Source organism: Gymnoscopelus braueri, assembly GCF_963280865.1.
Source record: "Gymnoscopelus braueri genome assembly, chromosome: 9".
In the NCBI taxonomy this organism is placed as follows: domain Eukaryota; kingdom Metazoa; phylum Chordata; class Actinopteri; order Myctophiformes; family Myctophidae; genus Gymnoscopelus; species Gymnoscopelus braueri.
In genome coordinates, this window is record NC_137610.1 from 10,501,901 (window position 1) to 10,520,664 (window position 18,764).

At 42.2% G+C, this 18,764-nt stretch overlaps 1 protein-coding gene across 1 annotated transcript in view; it reads right to left on the reverse strand.

Moving 5' to 3' along the window:
- The window catches only part of kcp (kielin cysteine rich BMP regulator), a 44,658-nt gene that overhangs the window by 8,014 nt on the left and 17,880 nt on the right, over positions 1-18,764 (reverse strand). Inside the window, exons 6-37 of the mRNA XM_080437406.1 lie at positions 18,396-18,469; positions 17,461-17,554; positions 16,691-16,773; positions 16,163-16,256; positions 15,039-15,118; positions 14,655-14,740; positions 14,088-14,178; positions 13,607-13,709; positions 13,373-13,458; positions 13,026-13,119; positions 12,795-12,944; positions 12,087-12,193; positions 11,470-11,563; positions 10,760-10,933; positions 10,481-10,563; positions 10,295-10,388; positions 9,768-9,950; positions 9,348-9,518; positions 8,401-8,574; positions 7,586-7,668; positions 7,339-7,429; positions 7,169-7,245; positions 6,283-6,456; positions 5,959-6,138; positions 5,111-5,375; positions 4,364-4,446; positions 4,177-4,270; positions 3,597-3,770; positions 3,063-3,148; positions 1,562-1,682; positions 865-947; positions 158-257 (exon numbers count right to left, since the gene is read on the reverse strand). Coding sequence (XP_080293532.1) covers positions 158-257; positions 865-947; positions 1,562-1,682; positions 3,063-3,148; positions 3,597-3,770; positions 4,177-4,270; positions 4,364-4,446; positions 5,111-5,375; positions 5,959-6,138; positions 6,283-6,456; positions 7,169-7,245; positions 7,339-7,429; positions 7,586-7,668; positions 8,401-8,574; positions 9,348-9,518; positions 9,768-9,950; positions 10,295-10,388; positions 10,481-10,563; positions 10,760-10,933; positions 11,470-11,563; positions 12,087-12,193; positions 12,795-12,944; positions 13,026-13,119; positions 13,373-13,458; positions 13,607-13,709; positions 14,088-14,178; positions 14,655-14,740; positions 15,039-15,118; positions 16,163-16,256; positions 16,691-16,773; positions 17,461-17,554; positions 18,396-18,469 — 3,726 coding nt within the window. The remainder of the gene's footprint in view (positions 1-157; positions 258-864; positions 948-1,561; positions 1,683-3,062; positions 3,149-3,596; positions 3,771-4,176; positions 4,271-4,363; positions 4,447-5,110; positions 5,376-5,958; positions 6,139-6,282; positions 6,457-7,168; positions 7,246-7,338; positions 7,430-7,585; positions 7,669-8,400; positions 8,575-9,347; positions 9,519-9,767; positions 9,951-10,294; positions 10,389-10,480; positions 10,564-10,759; positions 10,934-11,469; positions 11,564-12,086; positions 12,194-12,794; positions 12,945-13,025; positions 13,120-13,372; positions 13,459-13,606; positions 13,710-14,087; positions 14,179-14,654; positions 14,741-15,038; positions 15,119-16,162; positions 16,257-16,690; positions 16,774-17,460; positions 17,555-18,395; positions 18,470-18,764) is intronic.

An 18,764-nucleotide genomic window follows, 5' to 3' on the forward strand; every position in this document is an offset into this window, starting at 1 on the left:
GTCTATAACTGATTTTAATGCTATATTAACACATTTTGCTGGGGACCCCCTGGAACCCCCTCAAGGACCCCTGGGGGTCCCCGAACCCCACTTTGAGAACCACTGATGTACACATCTCTAAATGGAATGTTGAGACCAAGAGAAGGTGATATCTCACCCTCACACGCGGGACAACAGGAGTCTGGGGGGGTGAACTGTTCATTAGAGGAACAGGTGAGTGGCAGGCAGCTCTGATGCAGACAGGTCCATGTCAGGTCCTACAAGATCCACACACAAACACCAGACACCCAGGTTTGCATTTATATACTTACACAGGACCTTACATTGGTTTGCAGTGGCTACATGATTTTCCCTATTCCCAGTAGGATGATAACCAGTAGATGGAAGTTCATTCCGGTATTTTTTTTTTTTCTTTTACCTCATGGAGGCTAGCTCTTTATAATAGGGTCTATTTGTAATCTCTCAAACTGCTGGACTGATCAACGCCATATTTTCTGTGCACTCTGCCAGTCATCCAAACAAGTTGGCCTCGGATCGTGTTTAAACCTCGCCCAAATATGGAGTCATACATCACCGATACTTCATAGATCATAGACTAGCCACATGGAGTCTGATATCCACATTGGAGCTATGTCATTATTATTAGACCCTGTCTTGTTGATTTTATAATCATTCTTGAAAATGTTGAAAGTCATAACTAGGATTCGAAAAATGTGGACCACCCTCTCCCTGATTTTCCACATCTTTGTGAGGACATGTGTATTTCACATCACAACTTAGGGCATTTGTTCATCACAGACAATCACAAGGTTTTATCATTTATAAGACCTAAAATTGGTCATAATAAGAGGTGTAACATGGTACCTTGCACTGGCAGGTGAAGCAGGGGTCATCAGTAGCCAAGACCTCGTTACCAATCAGCGTGGCTGTGCAGTTACTGAGAGGCTCTACACACAAGCACAAGCACACACCAACACACATCACACGTAAATCTGTCACACTCAATCATTTAGGATTTAACGTAAATAAACAATGGTGGGAAAAGTACTCAAATTCTTTACTTAAGTAAAAGTACCAATACTGCAATATAGAAATACTCTGTTACAAGTAAAAGTCCAGAATTCAAAATTTACTTGAGTAAAAGAACAAAAGTATTGGCATCAAAATGTACTTACTGTAAAGTACCAAAAGTAAAAGTACCAAAATGTTTGAAAATAGCCTCAAAATGTACTTAAAATACCAAAAGTCAAAGTACCAAAATGTTTGAAAATAGCCTATGTATAAAATAGGGCTAAAGTGGTTAATGTATGTATGTTTCATAATATCAAAATGTATATCTGAAAAGTAACTAGTAACTAAAAGTTTTCAAATAATTGTAGTGGAGTAAAAGTACAATATTTGCCTCTGACATGTAGTGGAGTAGAAGTAAAAGTACAGAAAATGGGAAATAAAAAATTCCTCAAAAGTGTACTTGTACAGTACTTGAGTAAATGTACTTAGTTACTTTACAGCACCGTAAATAAATAGATAAAAATGTGAAAGACATTCAAGCTGTACTGACGAGCGCAGACGGGACAGCAGACGTCTGGTCCAGAGAAGAGGATGTTGTTCTTGGGACAGTCCACCAGGCTGGGACACTGCTTATGGTAACACCTCAGGTGCTGCTGTCCATCTGGCATCACCTGGGAGGCACACACATCCCAATGAACTCAATGAAATACACGCAAAAAATAAACTAGTTGAGCTGTGTGGCTCATCGCTGACCCCCAAATATCACATACAGTATGTCAGATATTGAGTTAGTTTTCATGGCCTTGTATTGTGTATGATTGATGATCATAGTGTATTTTGAGTCATTTTGAGTCATATATACATACATACCGGACGTACACACATACATACAAACATACATGCATACATATAGTGCATACAGTGCATACAGACACAGACAGACAGACAGACAGACAGACAGACAGACAGACACCCTCATTGTCTCCGCCAGGCCGAAGGCATGGCGAGATAGTATGTTTTACCCCCTGTCCGTCCGTGTGTGTGTCCGTCCGTCCGTCCGTCCGTGTGTCCGTCTGTGAACAGCTAATCTCCCGCACCGTTGGCTTGATCGCAGCGAAGCTTTGCACACACACTCCCTGGATGCCAATTCAGAACCTCTGCCCCAAATGTTTCACACGGGCCTGTTATAGCGCCACCAGGAGGCCGATTTGTGCAAAACATATTTTTTGACAGTACTCCTTCAGATTTGATCCAAACATCACGCAAATCGGTACACAGTATCTCTATAGTCATGTGATCAACACGGATCTGTCCGATTTTCCATATTCCATCCTAATTGGTTAAGATTGCCTTCCAAAGTTTGCAGGATTGGTTTGTTTTAAACAAAATGCCTCAAATCATGAACACAGCATGCAATTTCCTTGAAATTTCACACGCACATTCCCACTAGGCCGAGGAAGAAATGGCACCCTTTTCACATTGGCCTGTTATAGCGCCACCAGCAGGTCTAATTTAGCAATACACATTTTTGGAACAAAATGCCTCAAATCATGAATGCAAGGTCCGATTGCCGTGAAAGGCCCAAGAAGAAATGGCACCCTTTTCACATTGGCCTATTATAGCGCCACCAGGAGGCCACAATAACCTACCTGACCTGGCGGACACCTGTGCTCCGAGGAGCACTTTTTCTAGTTGCAATTGTTTTGCACCTCAAATAATTAAGCATGTTCTGACATGGTTCGATTTCATGTTGTGATTTCAATAATGAACAATAGACTTTTGTAACAATACAATGTTATAAAGTCAATTATATTGTAAATATTACAATGAGAACATATGCATTTTAATGAGTGATTTTAATCGGACACTGAAAAATCAGTAAAAGTAGATATTATAGTATAAGCCCCAAAAGAGCACAATCATACACGTGACGTAATGTACATCAATTATTCATGTGAATGGGTGAGTTCAGGTAGGGCAAAAATATACAATAGATAGATAGATAGATAGATAGATAGATAACTACATTAAGTAAAATGATCATATCATACCTCACAGGTACAGATCTGACATGGGTCGTCAGCTGGCTGGAAGGGACCGTCTCTGGGACCGTACACTCTTCCCTCGAATACACAGTCTGGTCAAGCACACACACAGAAAACAACCATGAACCCAAACTCCACTACAAAGCGCACATTTTTAACTCAAATCTTTGCTTCTGGGGGGTCCCTGGAACAACATATTTTGAGATGGGGGGGTCCGCGGCCAAATACATATAATTTTGGGGGTCCTTGACAAGAAAAGGTTTGAGAACCACTGATATTACAGCAACATAAGTTTTTTCAAAAAACTGTTAGGATTTAGACATTTGTAGAATCCCCAGAAGCAAAGATTTGAGTTACAAATGTTGGCTTTAAAAAATATATATATATTCAAATATTTGCACAAATTTTCACGAATTTTCAAAAATAGCAGATCTATAAGCTCATAGCGCGGTGTAGATCTGCTATTTTTGAATAGCCAAAGAAATCTAAAAATGACACACAGATGCGTTCCCGGTCTTAATGGGTTAAAAGCTCTCTTACCTGCACAGACAGGGCAGCACTCCCCAGGCACGTTGATGGTGTTGATACAGGGAGACAGACAGCGGATCTCTGAGCAGGTGGTCACTCCATCCACACACATGCACGTCATGCAGGGAGTGGAGTCTGCAAACCAACTGCTGCCTTCCGCATGCTCTTCTCCTCCATACATGCAACCTGAAACAAACAACATGACCCTAAATTATAGAAAGAATTGCACTACTTTCTGCAAAAAAGTATCTACGCACATTTCCCACACAGCAATAAATTATATATCAAATATATCAAATCTCTAAACATACAAAAATGCCCAGTAAAAATAATGTTGCACAAGCTATAAGAGAGAACATATGGAGAATGATTAAAAAAAGAATACATTTGTTTTCAGGCTCCAAAATATATCTTTTAAACGCCCTGTGTTCCATTAAATGGACCACAATCGAAACAAGCCCCCCTGGGGCTTTTTGTGTTAGCATAACCTTTGACTGTACTACCTGTACTGTTAACAAACCTGCTAATAACGTATTCAATCAATCAATCAATTGTTTCAGACTGAGACTGAACACAGGGCTCACAGCGTTACCTCTACAGCGGGGACAGCATGCTCCCTGATCGGTCACCTGGTGCATACAGGTCAGCTTGGGGCACTCTGGAGACGCACACCGGGCCTCTCCTGCCTGGAGAACACACACTTATCAGCACATACAGCACACACACACAAAGATGTGGATGGAGAAGGAAGAAAAAGAGATCAGAGTGTAGAGTCAGACCTGACAGATGCATGTAGAGCAGCGGTTGGAACTGAGGGTCCAAGTCTGTCCCTCACCGTACTCCTGTCCCTCCAGCATACACACTGAGAGAGAGAATGAAGCAGAGAGAGAGAGTGAGAGAGAGAAAGACAAACTCCTATTCATCATTACACAGAAGTGACCTGTTAATACATATTTTTCATTGGTTGTAAGTGGTACAGTAAATAAATGCCTTACAAAGCAGAGATTATGAGTTCAAAAATCTGACTGAGAAGTGTCTTATACTAGTTGAGTATACCACGGTGGTACAATGGTAAGATAAATGCCTTGAACTCAGACTGAGAAGTCTCTTGGTACAAAAAAAAAGTATGTAATTTTTTTTCTTCTAAGTTTGTGCCTGGCTCTAATCTTTCACTGAAGTGTTTTTTTAGAATCCAATCTGTTCAAAATTATTTCTGTTCTAATTGTATTTGGACCATAGAGTGTTTAACTTCACAAGCTTCTGTTGCTGTCTAGTCAACAACACCTGTTCCAAGGTTTACTTCTACTACTACTATTCTCTTTTTCCCTGGTTCAGCAGTACCATTGATGTTGTATAAAAACAATATCACACTCAAAGTGGTGCTGTTGTCCTGAATATCAGCACAGCTGTGATGATCTAATCATAGCCATCCTCATATACTGTATACAACACAACAGAACTCCCTCTTGTGTGATATAGCTTAATGAACACACTGCACAGAGTACATTCTGACAATCAAGCTCTACCTGTGCACTGAGGGCAGCACTGTCCCGGCTGAGTGACAGGTCGAGAACAGGGGGTCGGTGGGCAGACGAGGGGCACACAGGTGACAGTGCCCCTGACACACGTGCAGCGCTGGCAGGGGTTAGACGAGGGAGTGAAGGTGTGTCTGTGAGCGTGGACCACACCCTCGTACAGGCAGGCGTCACACACAGGGCAGCAGGCGTCCGAGGGGACGGGATGGGAACACTGGCGCGGACACTGCCTCTTGTGACACGTCGCCACCTCGTTCTGACCGGACAAGGAGGGAAGAAGAGGACAGAGACACGTTCTAGAATGACTAAACGAGAGACGTGACAGACAAACTGGGAACGGAGAAGATAAAAGGAAAAACAGGAATGGAAAAGGGGGATACGATATAGTAGGGTGGTGGTGGGGGAGGAAAATGACAAGCAAACTAATCAACCACAACCTTAAATTATAGGACAAAATGTGGTTACATAAAAGCACTTTCTAACGTCTAAAAAGGCAAATATTGCACTGCATTAAAGAAGTGTCTTTGCTATGTGCTATGTGGCACCCCTGTAATGTTTCACAATGGCCAATACACAAAGTGATACCAGTTGTGACAACACACGAAGTATGTATACTTTAATGCAGTTCAATATTTGCCTTGTTAGTCCTTACAAAGTACAGTTTTTTCACATGTGTTATGTGATCATTTGCACAATCATCCAGTGAGAGTCTGTGTGTGTGTGTGTGTGTGTGTGTGTGTGTGTGTGTGTGTGTGTGTGTGTGTGTGTGTGTGTGTGTGTGTGTGTGTGTGTGTGTGTGTGTGTGTGTGTGTGTGTGTGTGTGTGTGTGTGTGACTGACCAGACAGCTGCAGGTGGAGCAGGGGTCAGTAGGTGGGCTGAAGGAGGAGCCGGACTCGTGCTCTATCCCCTGATGCAGACACACCCCTGTGCAAACGGGACAGCACTCCCCTCGTGGTGTCACAGGACGAGTACACGACACAGCCGGGCAGGATCCGGGCACACATACCACACCGCCATTCTGCACGCACACGCACACGCACACACACACACACACACACACACACACACACACACTGAATATGACGGCATAAAGCCGCAAGTAAAGTTTTCTGGCAGAAACGTGGATAATACAGTGGATAATACATTAGATGTGTTTGATTACCAGGCAGGAGCAGAGCTGACAGCGGTCTGTCGGGTGTGTGAAGCGCTCTCCGTTAATACAGTCTCGCCCGTTAAAGCTGCATCCATCACACTCTGCGCACGCACAGCCGTCCAACGCAGGGTGAGGACAAGCCACGGCGGGACACCTCCGCTGGGCACACACCACTTCACCTCTCTGCGTGCACAAAAAGTTTAAACACACACACTGTTGGAGTGATGATGTAACGCAATGTTTTCCAACCATGGCCATGGGAGACCCTTGCTTGGGGCAATGAAACTAGATAATGTCAGGGATTTTGGATTGTAATATCGTGATACAATTAGAAGTGTTGTCTTTTTATGGTTTTGTTTCAAATATTTTTATTGTTCAGCACACGATACAAATATACATTTTCCGTTCAAGTATATGGATTGCTTCCTTTTTCCCACAAAAACAAACAGACATACACACATGCTTTTAGATCTGCTACAGTATTTTCACTATTTCCCCAAAAATATATTATTGTCACAATGTGATATGTCACAATATCAATATCGAAGCAATCGGTCGAAAATATCATAATATTTTTCCATATCGCCCAATCATACCCCTGGTTTTAATATTATCCTACCAGTAAGGGTTTTCCTTCAGATCTAATTTGACCCTGATTAGACAAAGGTTGGTCCGAAATCACACATTAAAGTACGCCATTTTCAGCCTACTGTATAGTATCTACAGTACTAAATGCTTTCACTTCGGACATAAACTACAAAATTGCCTGAATCACATACTATTTAGTAGCTACTAAGCTTTCGGACATACTAAAAGTAATTTGTCATAAATAGTATGCGATTTCATGCTGTGAGTGAGAACCACTCCTGCAATGAATCACTGAATCCAAACTCACTGAACATCTGCATTCCTGACATCCTCCTCTTTGAAGGACCTGTCCATCAACGTAGGTCACACCGTCGAAGAGACAACCTAGATGTGGAAAAACGAGTATTTTTCAGTCACGCACCCACTTCTGTGTGTATTCGCTGGTACATTATGGTGGTTTGTACGGTGCTGGTATACCTTCACAGACAGGGCAGCCACAGGGGTTGGTGACAGCGTTCGGACAGAGGGCTGGAGGACACCGTTTGTTCGAACATCTCACTGAGCCGCTCTGCAGGGAAAGACATCGGGTACTTTGCACGGTACACCGTCAAAATACTGTGTGTGTGTGTGTGTGCGTGTGTGTGTGTGTGTGCGTGTGTGTGTGTGCGTGTGTGTGTGCGTGTGTGTGTGTGTGTGTGTGTGTGTGTGTGTGCATGCGTGCTACCTGGCAGGTACACTCAGAGCAGGGGTTACTCGGGTCAGGGAAGGACTGTCCATTTTTTAGAACTACATTGTTATGGAAACAACCTACAGTATGACATGAAGACACGGTTACATAACCATTGCATGACAATGGCAACAAACAATGAAGGCACAACAGAACATCGTTATAGTTACAACAAACTAGTTGATACATTGTTAGAAGTGGACGTGGCAGTTCATTGTCCTTTGGGCTTTTCAAGGCAGACGATAGGAAAGCTGAGAGGGAGAGTGTAGGACGAAAGGCGCTGTGAGATTCGGGTATATGTTGTATAATTATGTGGTTGCAAGTTACGGACATTCCATTCACAGCGACGCTGTGCTTATGTGTCAAACACTTAAGCAGACGTAATCAATCTATGGGGGCCTACATAACGCAGTCAAGATGCGTTGGTTAAGTCTTAACCAACGCATCTTGACTGCGTTATGGAGGTCCCCGTAGATTGATTACGTCTGCTTAAGTGACTTTGCTGGAGGACTGGATGCCGCTTATTAATTTGGGTATCTTAACCGTTAAGATACCCAAATTAATAAGCGGCATCCAGTCCTCCAGCAAAGTCGGTTACTGTGAACAGGGAAGTGGGGCGCTTATGACACATCTATTCCTGTAAAATGTTGTTGCGCAGCAAAAATAGCCAATCCACAAGCTCAGTGAGCTTGTGAATTGGCTATTTTCACTATTTTTGAAAAGGTTTGAACAATTTCGCCTATATGACATGCTCAAAATAGGGAGGCTAAGGTTAATGTGGTTCATGCAGTGATGTGATAATATGTACATACGGTTGCATTCTCCACAGCACTGTCCAGGTAGGGTGACAGCGTGAGTGCACTCTTGGTAACATGGTAGCCGAGTGCAGACCACCTCCCCTCCGTAACACGTGCACACACTGCAGGGATCAGTGGCACTGACAAACTCAAAGCCATCAGGTTGCTCTCGGCCATCAAACATGCAACCTACAGAGGAGAGAGAGAGTGACAGAGAGAGAGAGAGAGAGAGAGGAGAGACGTAGTGAGAGATGTCGGTGGCTGTGATGCTAGGCTAGGATGATTCCTCTGTTCTGTTGCTCTAAGTGACTCTGGAGCCATTTGGAGAGAATGAGACAGATATACAGAGATAAAATATAATAGTTATAGGAAGGATATGCAATGTTATCATTGGCTGATGAATTTGATCATACTATGGTCGCATGCCGTTACAGGTCCAGGACCATTTTCACACTCTGGATATTGCAGTGCACCAAAAAGTGGCACCAGTGGGGTCTAAACATACTGTATGTATGTATGGCTAGACCTATGCTTCCCCTTCTGGCTCCCCAACTGTGGAACGAACTCCCCATTGCAGTTAGAACTGCAGACTCACTCCCAATCTTCCGCCGTAATCTGAAGACTCACCTCTTCAGACTCCACCTTAGCTCGCAGCACTTGCCCTAGCCTTGACAACCTTGCAGGCTCATGCAAAGGCTAAAATGTAATTTAGCATGTTGTGTAGACAGATGCCAGGTTCATTTGTAGACCTGGCATCCTATAGTGTGTATAGTTTCAATGTACATTATTATTTTATATTATACTGTTTAGACTGATGATAGGTTCTTGGTTTACCTATGATCCTCGTGTCTATCTTGCTTACTGCAAATCGCTCTGGATTAAGAGTGTCTGCTAAATGCCTAAACTGTAAATTGATTGTAAATTGTAATTGTAAACACTGTCCCACCCACTCACTCACTCACCATCACAGGTCATGCAGCATTTCCTCTGGACAGGGTATTTGCAGTTGGCTGGGGGACATCGCTTGCGCTCACATTTGACGGAGCCCTCGCGGCACACACACACTCCACACGGGTCTGACAGGTCATCCCATGTCTCCCCACTAGCTCGCTCTCGCCCATCATACAGACAGCCTGGCAGAGGGAAAGAGATTCACAAGATTTGTACAGAATGGTAAAGAGCGTAAAGAATGTGTTGTTAACATGAGCAAGCAGGACATTTCATAATGTGTGCTGAGAATTCTTGTCATCATAATTGAACATTTTTAATATTCTATATTTTGTGTGTGTGTGTGTGTGTGTGTGTGTGTGTGTGTGTGTGTGTGTGTGTGTGTGTGTGTGTGTGTGTGTGTGTGTGTGTGTGTGTGTGTGTGTGTGTTGTACCTTCGCAGGTCCGGCAGCACTGCTGCGTGATTGGATGGGAGCAATGAGCATGTGGGCAGGGCTTGCGTTGACAGTGAACCGTCCCATTGGAGCAGAGACATGAGTGACAGGCATCCGCCGGATCGTAGAAACGCTGATTGTGTCTGTAGGTCTGTTGTCCGTGCACACAGTCCAAAGGAGCCGCTGACAGAATACAAAATAAAGCATTCTGAAGAGGTATTTTTTTGGGAGAGGGGGGCAAGGGCATTCTCAGTTCCATCTCTCAGTAACTCTAAGGGTTCCAATGTGTAAAAGTATTATAATGTTATGATAAATTATCAGTGCTAGTTAAAAAGTATCATTACTACCATGATTATCTTTAGTTACAATGACTGTATATTATGTATTTATCATACAGTTACAGTTGATGATGTCCCTTTTTTTCAAATGAGATTTTATATTTTGGGCAAAACTATTCAAACCACAACCTAACGCCCCAGAATTCTTTCTAACTTCTGTTCCCTGCAGGAATTCTTGTGGTTCCTTACCAGGACACTGGGGGCAGCAGTCTCCAGGCAGGTTGTTGGGGTTGGAACACTGTAGTGGCGGGCACCTCTTCGTCAGACACTGGACATTTCCATTCTACACAATATTACACATCATCAGACCCTATATTCCCTGTACTTCTGGGTAAAGACTTGTCACAGTTGAATTGCCGCCATTTCTACTCTTACAATACAGTTGCAGGTCCTGCATGGGTCAGTCGGGTGGGGGAACTCTTGTCCATTGGGATACTCCTTCCCGGCATAGCTGCAGCCTAAATGTAGAGGACACACAAAGAATTGAATGGGTATATCAATACTGCAATGTAGACATACTCTGTTAAAAGTAAAAGTCAGAAATTAAAAATGTACTTTTGAGTACATGCACTTAGTTACTTTACACCACCGGTCCTCTGCTCATTTGTCGGACATTGTACTGTATTTCTAGAGGGCAAACATCGAACTTTGTACCGTTGCAGTTGTTGTGACAGCATGTTCCAGCCAGAGGGGCATTACAGTTGGGCCGTTGGCATGGTGGCGGATGGCAGTCGACCCTGCCTTCCACACACACACATTCCTCGCACCCGCTCACAGGGTTAGGAAACGCCTCGCCGTCCACGAATATGCGGTTTTCAAAGGAACAGTCTATGGATTGCACACAAAAGGAATATTTTATTTTAGGAGTAAATAACGAGGCAACGATTCACTCATTAAATTGTTTAATTATTTCTCTAACACAAATCCAGTATTTTCTTTACAATACTGTGTTTTCTCTTAAACTATTTTCAATACTATAGCAAATGACTGAAAACTTTTTTGATCAATTCTCTATCAAAAGATCCTGTATTTTCTTCTTTTTTCTGTCTTGTCTCGATTGTGCCCTCTGCTGTTTGCATCGCGATTCTTTTTTGTATTAAATCGATTTAAATTGTCACCAGTTTGAATCGATTTGAATCGATTTACGATAAATCGTTACAAGCCTATAAATAACCATATGTACTGAGATGTGCAATTGATAAGGGGAGCCACTTTGAACACTGGTTCTAAATGTGGAGTCCAGGGAAACCCTGGTCAACTGAAGCATATTGGGTTTAAGGGGTCAATCAACAAATGTCAGCCCTACGCCCTTGGAAGCGTCCCATGCTTTCACAAACCTATATTCCATGCATTATTTTGGTTACCTGGACATTTAGGGCAGCACTCTCCAGCTGGCGTGTGAGAGTTGGTGCAGTTGAGTGGCGGGCAGGGTCTTCTCTTACACTCCACAGTACCATCCTGAGAATGGGGCGTTATAGAGGTGTCAGTAGGCCTGTCACAATTATTACATAATTGCCTAATTGCAATTATTTGAGATATTAGCAATTATTTTTTGCACAATTGTCATAATCGTCATAATCATTTTCATGTTAAAAATGTTCATATATTTAGAAAAAATAACAAAAATAGTGGAAATAGCAGATCTACTTCTACTACGAATATTTCCACTATTAATGTTTAATTAATAGTGTAATTAATTAAATATGTGTTATTTGTCATATCTGCCCTGTGCAACCTTTGTTTACGAAAGCTAAAAGCCAAACAGAAATGTGATTTTTATTCACAATGTTCCAACAATGTTCAACGACAGAGACACAATTAAATCGTTAATCGACATTATTTGTGTGACAATTAATCGTCAACTTATATTTGTAATCGTGACAGCCCAAGGTGTCAGTGATATAAAGTCAAAGTACGAAATCATTCTTCGGGGCTGATTCAGTGTGCTTTTCCCCACATCAAAGGGCCCTCATATTCTCACCAGACAGGTACAGACGTGGCAGGGCTGATCAGGGGTGGTGAACCTCTGTCTGTTGCCATAGATGCGATGGTTGTAGGTGCAGCTGTCACACCCGGCACAACAGGAACCTGTGGTAGACATTATATACATGCAGACATTATACTGTGCATACAGTAGAGTATACTATATATATTATCAACACAGAGGCAGACAAACATGCACAAAAACACAAATTAACCACTTAAACCCAATATAAAGTACTATAAAGTAATACAAAGAATAGCAAAAATAGACAATCTACAAGCTCACAACGTGTAGCAATGCAAGCTGTTGTGAGCTTCTAGATCAGCTAAAGATAAAGTATATCATTTATATGATTATTGGGCCTAATGATACATGTAAACGCATGGTCCTCCAGGAAACCAAATACATGCATCACTGCTCAGTCAATAAGCTACAGTAATTTAATCTTTGCACTGACAGACCTCCTTCTGTCTCGTCAAGTTCTGGCTTCGCGAGAGACCCTGATATTTAATGCTTTTGCCTTCAATATCAGGAAAAGCTGGTCCCTTAATACATCCAGACACAGAGGCGGACTGACAGACAGAGAGCCACATACACACACACACACACACACACACACACACACACACACACACACACACACACACACACACACACACACACACACACACACACACACACACAAACACACACACACATTCCTACCAGTGTTTTTGGTGGGGTGCTGGCAGTCAGTAGGGGGACACTGTGTGTGTGTACACACAGTCTCTCCGTTCACGCATGAGCAGCTGGAGCAGGGGCCCTCTGGATGCCACTGGGAGCCGTCTTCATACTCGGTACCCTCCAACACACACGCTATAAAGAAAGACAAAGTTTGGCTGATTCTCTTCTCTTTATTCTTTTGGTGTGTGTGTGCGCGTGCGTTTGTGTATGTACCTTTGCAGATGGGGCAGCAGAGCTGAGGGTCTATAATGGGGTTGGAGCACTGGACAGGAGGACACCTCTCCTCATGACATATCACATTACCTCCCTGAAAGTTTGAAAGTTTGGGGTATGAATATGGAGACCTACAGTATGACAGCAGATTTATAATCAAACGTAAGGTTTCAGACTGTTAAAAAACGGATTTAATTTAATGCAAATATAACGATGCCCATTCAAGGCTTCCTTTCCCTTTCAGTGTCTGAGGACTGAAAAGTCCCCCCAGAGCAGAAGCATGGTCTTGTTTTGGCATTAAATGAGAGGCGTTTTTGCGGAGCCGTTTCCTGAACATCCATCCTCACCTTACACCTACACTGCAAGCAGGGTCCACTCCCAGGAGGGCTGAAGGCTTTACCATCAGCATACACCCTCCTGTCATATTCACACTCTGTGAAAAGATTCACGATACACTAATAAGCTCATTTTCATGTTATCTTAGACAAAGGGAATGAAGACTAAAATGCAAGAAAATTAAACAAAGAATACATGGGTAACGTGCGTATGTTTCTCTTCAAGATATACAAGTATATACTCACTGTCACAGGTAGGACAGCACTGTCCTCTGATCTTGGCAGGGTGACTGCAGGGCGGAGTGGGACATGACGACGCATCCATATGCTCACAAGACACTTTACCTCCCTATCAAAGGCAGATGAGTTCAGGACCTCTCATGGTGAAACGAGAACTCACACAGATACAGCTATTAAACAAACATGCCATTGTTTGGATAAAACCTCACATTCCTTAAGTATACTTTAGGATTTTTAGGCCTAATTATTTTCAGAATTGACATCTGGTAATCCTTGAAAGTACACTGACATTTAAATGGAGTTTCCCTAGCCCCAGGGTTATAAGAATCTGTCTGGGTGGCTGGTATTTTATAGCACAGCCAGTTTTAAATGGGCTTTCCCTCAGGCAGTCAGACATGCAGGCAGATAATAAATAGACAGACATGATGATAATGGATAGAATATTACAGAACCACATACAATATGCCTTTTCCCAGTGTGTACTCACAGAGCAGTGACAGCGGCGGCAGGAGTCTGTCCTGGATGGGAAGGTCTGCCCATCCAGATACACTTTAGACTCATATTCACACTTGTCACATCTAAAGACACAAGAAACACTTGATGAATATTTGTTTTATTTCGCTTTTTGCTGCCTGTGACTTAAAAATAGCCTGTGTTCCACTGTTACACAAGTGTCTCAACTGCACCACTAGATGGCACTAAACACTTTTCATATACAGGGTTTGGACAAGTTTTCAAAGTTTTCAATGTATGAACATTTCAAGCAAGGTAGATGAGTTTTTGCTGCATCTCGCTATTTCAGAAGATTAAATGAAAAGTGAAAATAAAAAACAAATTCATTTAAACATGTTACTATGCTACAGTATGTGTACATTTATGCAAGGACTCTCATATCCTCTCCATATCAGGTATTTCCAGTACCTCTGTGAATCCTGCATTAATAGTCATACCGGTATTCACAAAGTTCAAAGAAAGAGTGCAGTTATGTACTGTGATGTAATGATGTTTAAGGAATCCAGAAAAGGCCAAGTTGTAATGCATGCTGGTTTGTTACCGTGGACAGCAGTCTCCAGGACGGTACACAGGGTTTGGACAAGACAGCACAGGACAGGACAGGGGAGAACATACCACGTTTCCATTCTAGAAGAGAAAACACACTCAAAACGCTCAAGCGACTCGGACAGAAATTTGAAATAGGCATGGATAACGTCGGGCAAAACACACCACAGTTCTTGTTGATAACATAATCGTTCCTGTCTCTCTTTGTATTTTACTACCTGATGAATCACACATGCTTTGTAAATAACCATATATTTCATTGAAAAGAAATAAAAGGTTAAGTATCTGAGATACTTAATTGATATAGACTTACGTGTGTGTGTGTGTGTGTGTGCGTGCGTGCGTGTGCGTGTGTGTGTCTGTGTGCTTATTGACTTACAACACATGAACAATCCTGACAATGGTCTCCACCAGGGATCACAGCTCCATTAGGGAAGTCATGACCATTCACACCACAGCCTGTATCACACATACACACACACACACACACACACACACACAGACACAGACACAGACACAGACACACACACACACACACACACACACACACACACACACACACACACACACACACACACACACACACACACACACACACACACACACAGTTTAGATTGGGGTCCCATGGATAAAAATCATATGAAATGGGGGACTGTAGCCAGTTGGGTGGGATGGGGTGGGGTAGGGTGGGGTGGGGGGCTTTTTATTTACTGATTACTGTCTTGTGTTCATATTTTTGTTCCATTTTATTGTTTTATAAAATGGAACAATATATATGTATTTTTTATCTTTTTTGGCTTTTGTTCTGTCTTTTTGTTTTCTTGGATGTTATGTGTCATTTGCAATGTGTGCATATTCTTGCAAACTTGGGGATTTCTTATTTGTATTACCCTTTGTTATGTACCAGTGTTGATTTCGTCGACTAAAACTATGACGAAAAATTTTCGTCGACTACCTTTTTTCACTGACGAAAACTAAATAAAAACTAAGCTATGATGACTAAAACTATGACTAAATAAATTGACAATTTCGTCAACAAATAAAAACTAGACTAAAATGTTAGGGTGGGACTAGTGGAGAAGAGATCCCGTAGAACTAAGACAAGTCATCATGGGTGCGTGCGGGTGTCACAGACCGAAAATATCTGATCTACTGCGACACGCTGTGAGCTTGTGGATCAGCTATTTTCGGCATGCAGCTAAGTGAAAATCATTTCAATGGCATCACGGCCCGCCAAAAATAAATTCTAGTCGAAAAAATCAACTGTAGATTTAGTCGACTAAAATCTTATGATATTTAGTCGACTAAAACTAGACTAAAAGTAAAACATTTCGGATGACTAAAATATGACTGAAACTAAACAGAATGTTATTCAAAAAACGTAATCAAAATTTGCTGTCAACATCAACACTATTATGATTCTCCAATCAATCTTATTTGACAAGCCTAAAATCTATCAAACTTCTGAAACTAGAATCACTGCAGTAGGGCAAAGGAACCCACCATGGCAAACAGGACAGCAGCTACCAGAAGGAGGGGATGTGGGGTTTTTACAGGGAGTCTGGCAGCTCTCCCTCTCACAGTGAACACGGCCCTCCTGAACAGAACCACATAAAATACATGAGCAAATCTGCCTCAACACATCATCACACTATGTCACAACAATTAAGTGAATCTGAAGAAAGTGGCAGAAACATTGGCATAAATATAACATTCAAAATGTGGGTACACATAAGTTGATTATGATTATTCTACTTGTCTAATAATACAGTATATGATTAAATAATGAGCCAAACTCTGACTTGGCAAGTTCCTTCCATATGTGTTTCAATATCTATAGATTTTGTTCGAATTCTTGTGCCAACTCCAAAATTCCAGTCGCTCACCAAAAAAGATGGGTGCAACAGTCATCACAGACAGACTGACTGACTGACTGACTGACCCACCTCACAGTAACTGACATCACAGACTGACATCACAGACTGACTGACTGACCCACCTCACAGTAGCAGACATCACAGACTGACCCACCTCACAGTAGCAGACATCACAGGGCCTTTCCACTGATCTCCACTTGGCTCCATTGTCATACTGGATGCCAGAATGAGTGCAGCCTACAAACACATATTACAGCACAAGTATACAATAATTACTGAGCGTTGGGATTGTAATGAATAATCAAATACACTGTGCTCTGACATCCATCATATTACATACATTTGATTCAACAAAACATATCCTAAAAAGATTGTCGGCAGTCCAGTCACCTTAGATGTTTTTACAGCATCGTCGCAGGCCAAGCCATCTTTAACAGGGATTGTCTGTCTGTATATATACGTATGTATGTATGTATGTATAGATGTATGTATGTATTTATGCATGTCTGTCCTATCAAAAGTCGCTACGTGAATGACATCCCAAAACAGAAATGCCTGGTGAAGTACAGTAAAAGTGGAGAGCACGAAAGTCAGGCCACAGTTGAAAGGCATTTCACGACAGCCATATTGACAGAAATAGTTGTGAAATACTACTTATTTCACAGATATGATCAAAGATACTAATAAAGGTTGTGTTCCATTCAGGTTAAACAGAGTCAGCGACAACTGCTGTTGTGCATGTCTGACACACTAAATGGAACAAAACTTTAATTAACATCATTGGTAAAAACCTGTGACGGAAGTTACATTTACACAACTGTATGTCAATATGGCTGCCGTGAAAAAGGTCTTACTAACGGTTCTTGAAAAAAAGGTCCTTAACCGTTCCAGTATGTTTTGGCACAACATTGTTGTACTACTGACCTCTGCATTTGGGACAGCATTCTCCAGGTACCGACTCCTTCTCACTGCAGCCCAGCGGGGGGCAGGGGAGAGGAGAGCATTCCCTGTTACCGCCCTATTACCAAGAGAGAGGGACAGGGGGCAGACCCATAGAGAGAGAGAGAGTTGCGTCACGCTTTGATCTCGCCGCAAAGCAGGATGTTGCCTCCTGTAGTTCCAAACATTGGAACCTCCTCATTGAGATAGAAAGAGAACTTCCGCATTCCATTCTTACAATGGGAGTCAACGCTTCTGTCGTCACTATCATAGTTATATCACACTGACAAGGGGGTAACAGGAGGGTGAGGAAATGGAAGTTAAGTGTTTATGGTAGTATAGAGGAGTGTGTAGACATGATAAAGTACCATTGTGTTAATAAATGTGTGTGTGCCTGTAAGCATGTGTTCATAATACGTGTGGATGCATGTGTATAAGTGAGGTGAGCATGACTTATCCTTTTTGATGTTGTGTTTTGATTTGGATCATGCATTAATCTGTGCTAACCCATTTATCTACCGAACCTACACTGATGCCCTGTTTCTTTATTTTAGATTTATGTATTGACAGTGTACAGACTGAGTACATCCATCTTTTTTTTAACAAGACAATGAAGGACAAAAGAAAGAAATATGTTGAAAGTAAAAAACGAAAAGTAAACACAAAATGTTTTCAAATAAGGGCGGATGTTAACTCTTTGGCTGCCAATGTCATATTTTGCTATGGCCCACACCGCCAATGATGAGAATGGCTTTTTGGCGAAAACAGCCTACATTCAACTGCCCACAACTATGGAACGGATGCTCGCGGCGGCTCGCTCGCTCACAGTTGTTCTCCTTTTGACCACGTCATATCTTCATCAAGGTATAATGAGTGCATGCGTATGTGTGCGAACGTGTGGGTATGTTGAAAATACTCACCCTACATGTGCAGGTCTGGCAGCCATCTATAGTATTATATGACACATTATGGGGTGTACTGTCTGGCTCACACCCTGGAAAACAGACATGCCACAAGTTACAGTAGATATACATTTTAGGTTTTGTATATACATTATGCAGTATGATTTTTCGACGGGTGTGCGTACATACATACGTATGTGAATGGGCATGCATCCATGCATGATTTGCATTGTCGTCACCAAGACAGAGTGACACAGAAAGGAGACAGAAATGGTCCCAAGGAATGTGTACATGAGTGTTAATCATTACTGCTGCTCTCTTCCTTATGACCTTCTTTACTCTTGTCTCTCTCTCTCTCTCTCTCTCTCTCTCTCTCTCTCTCTCTCT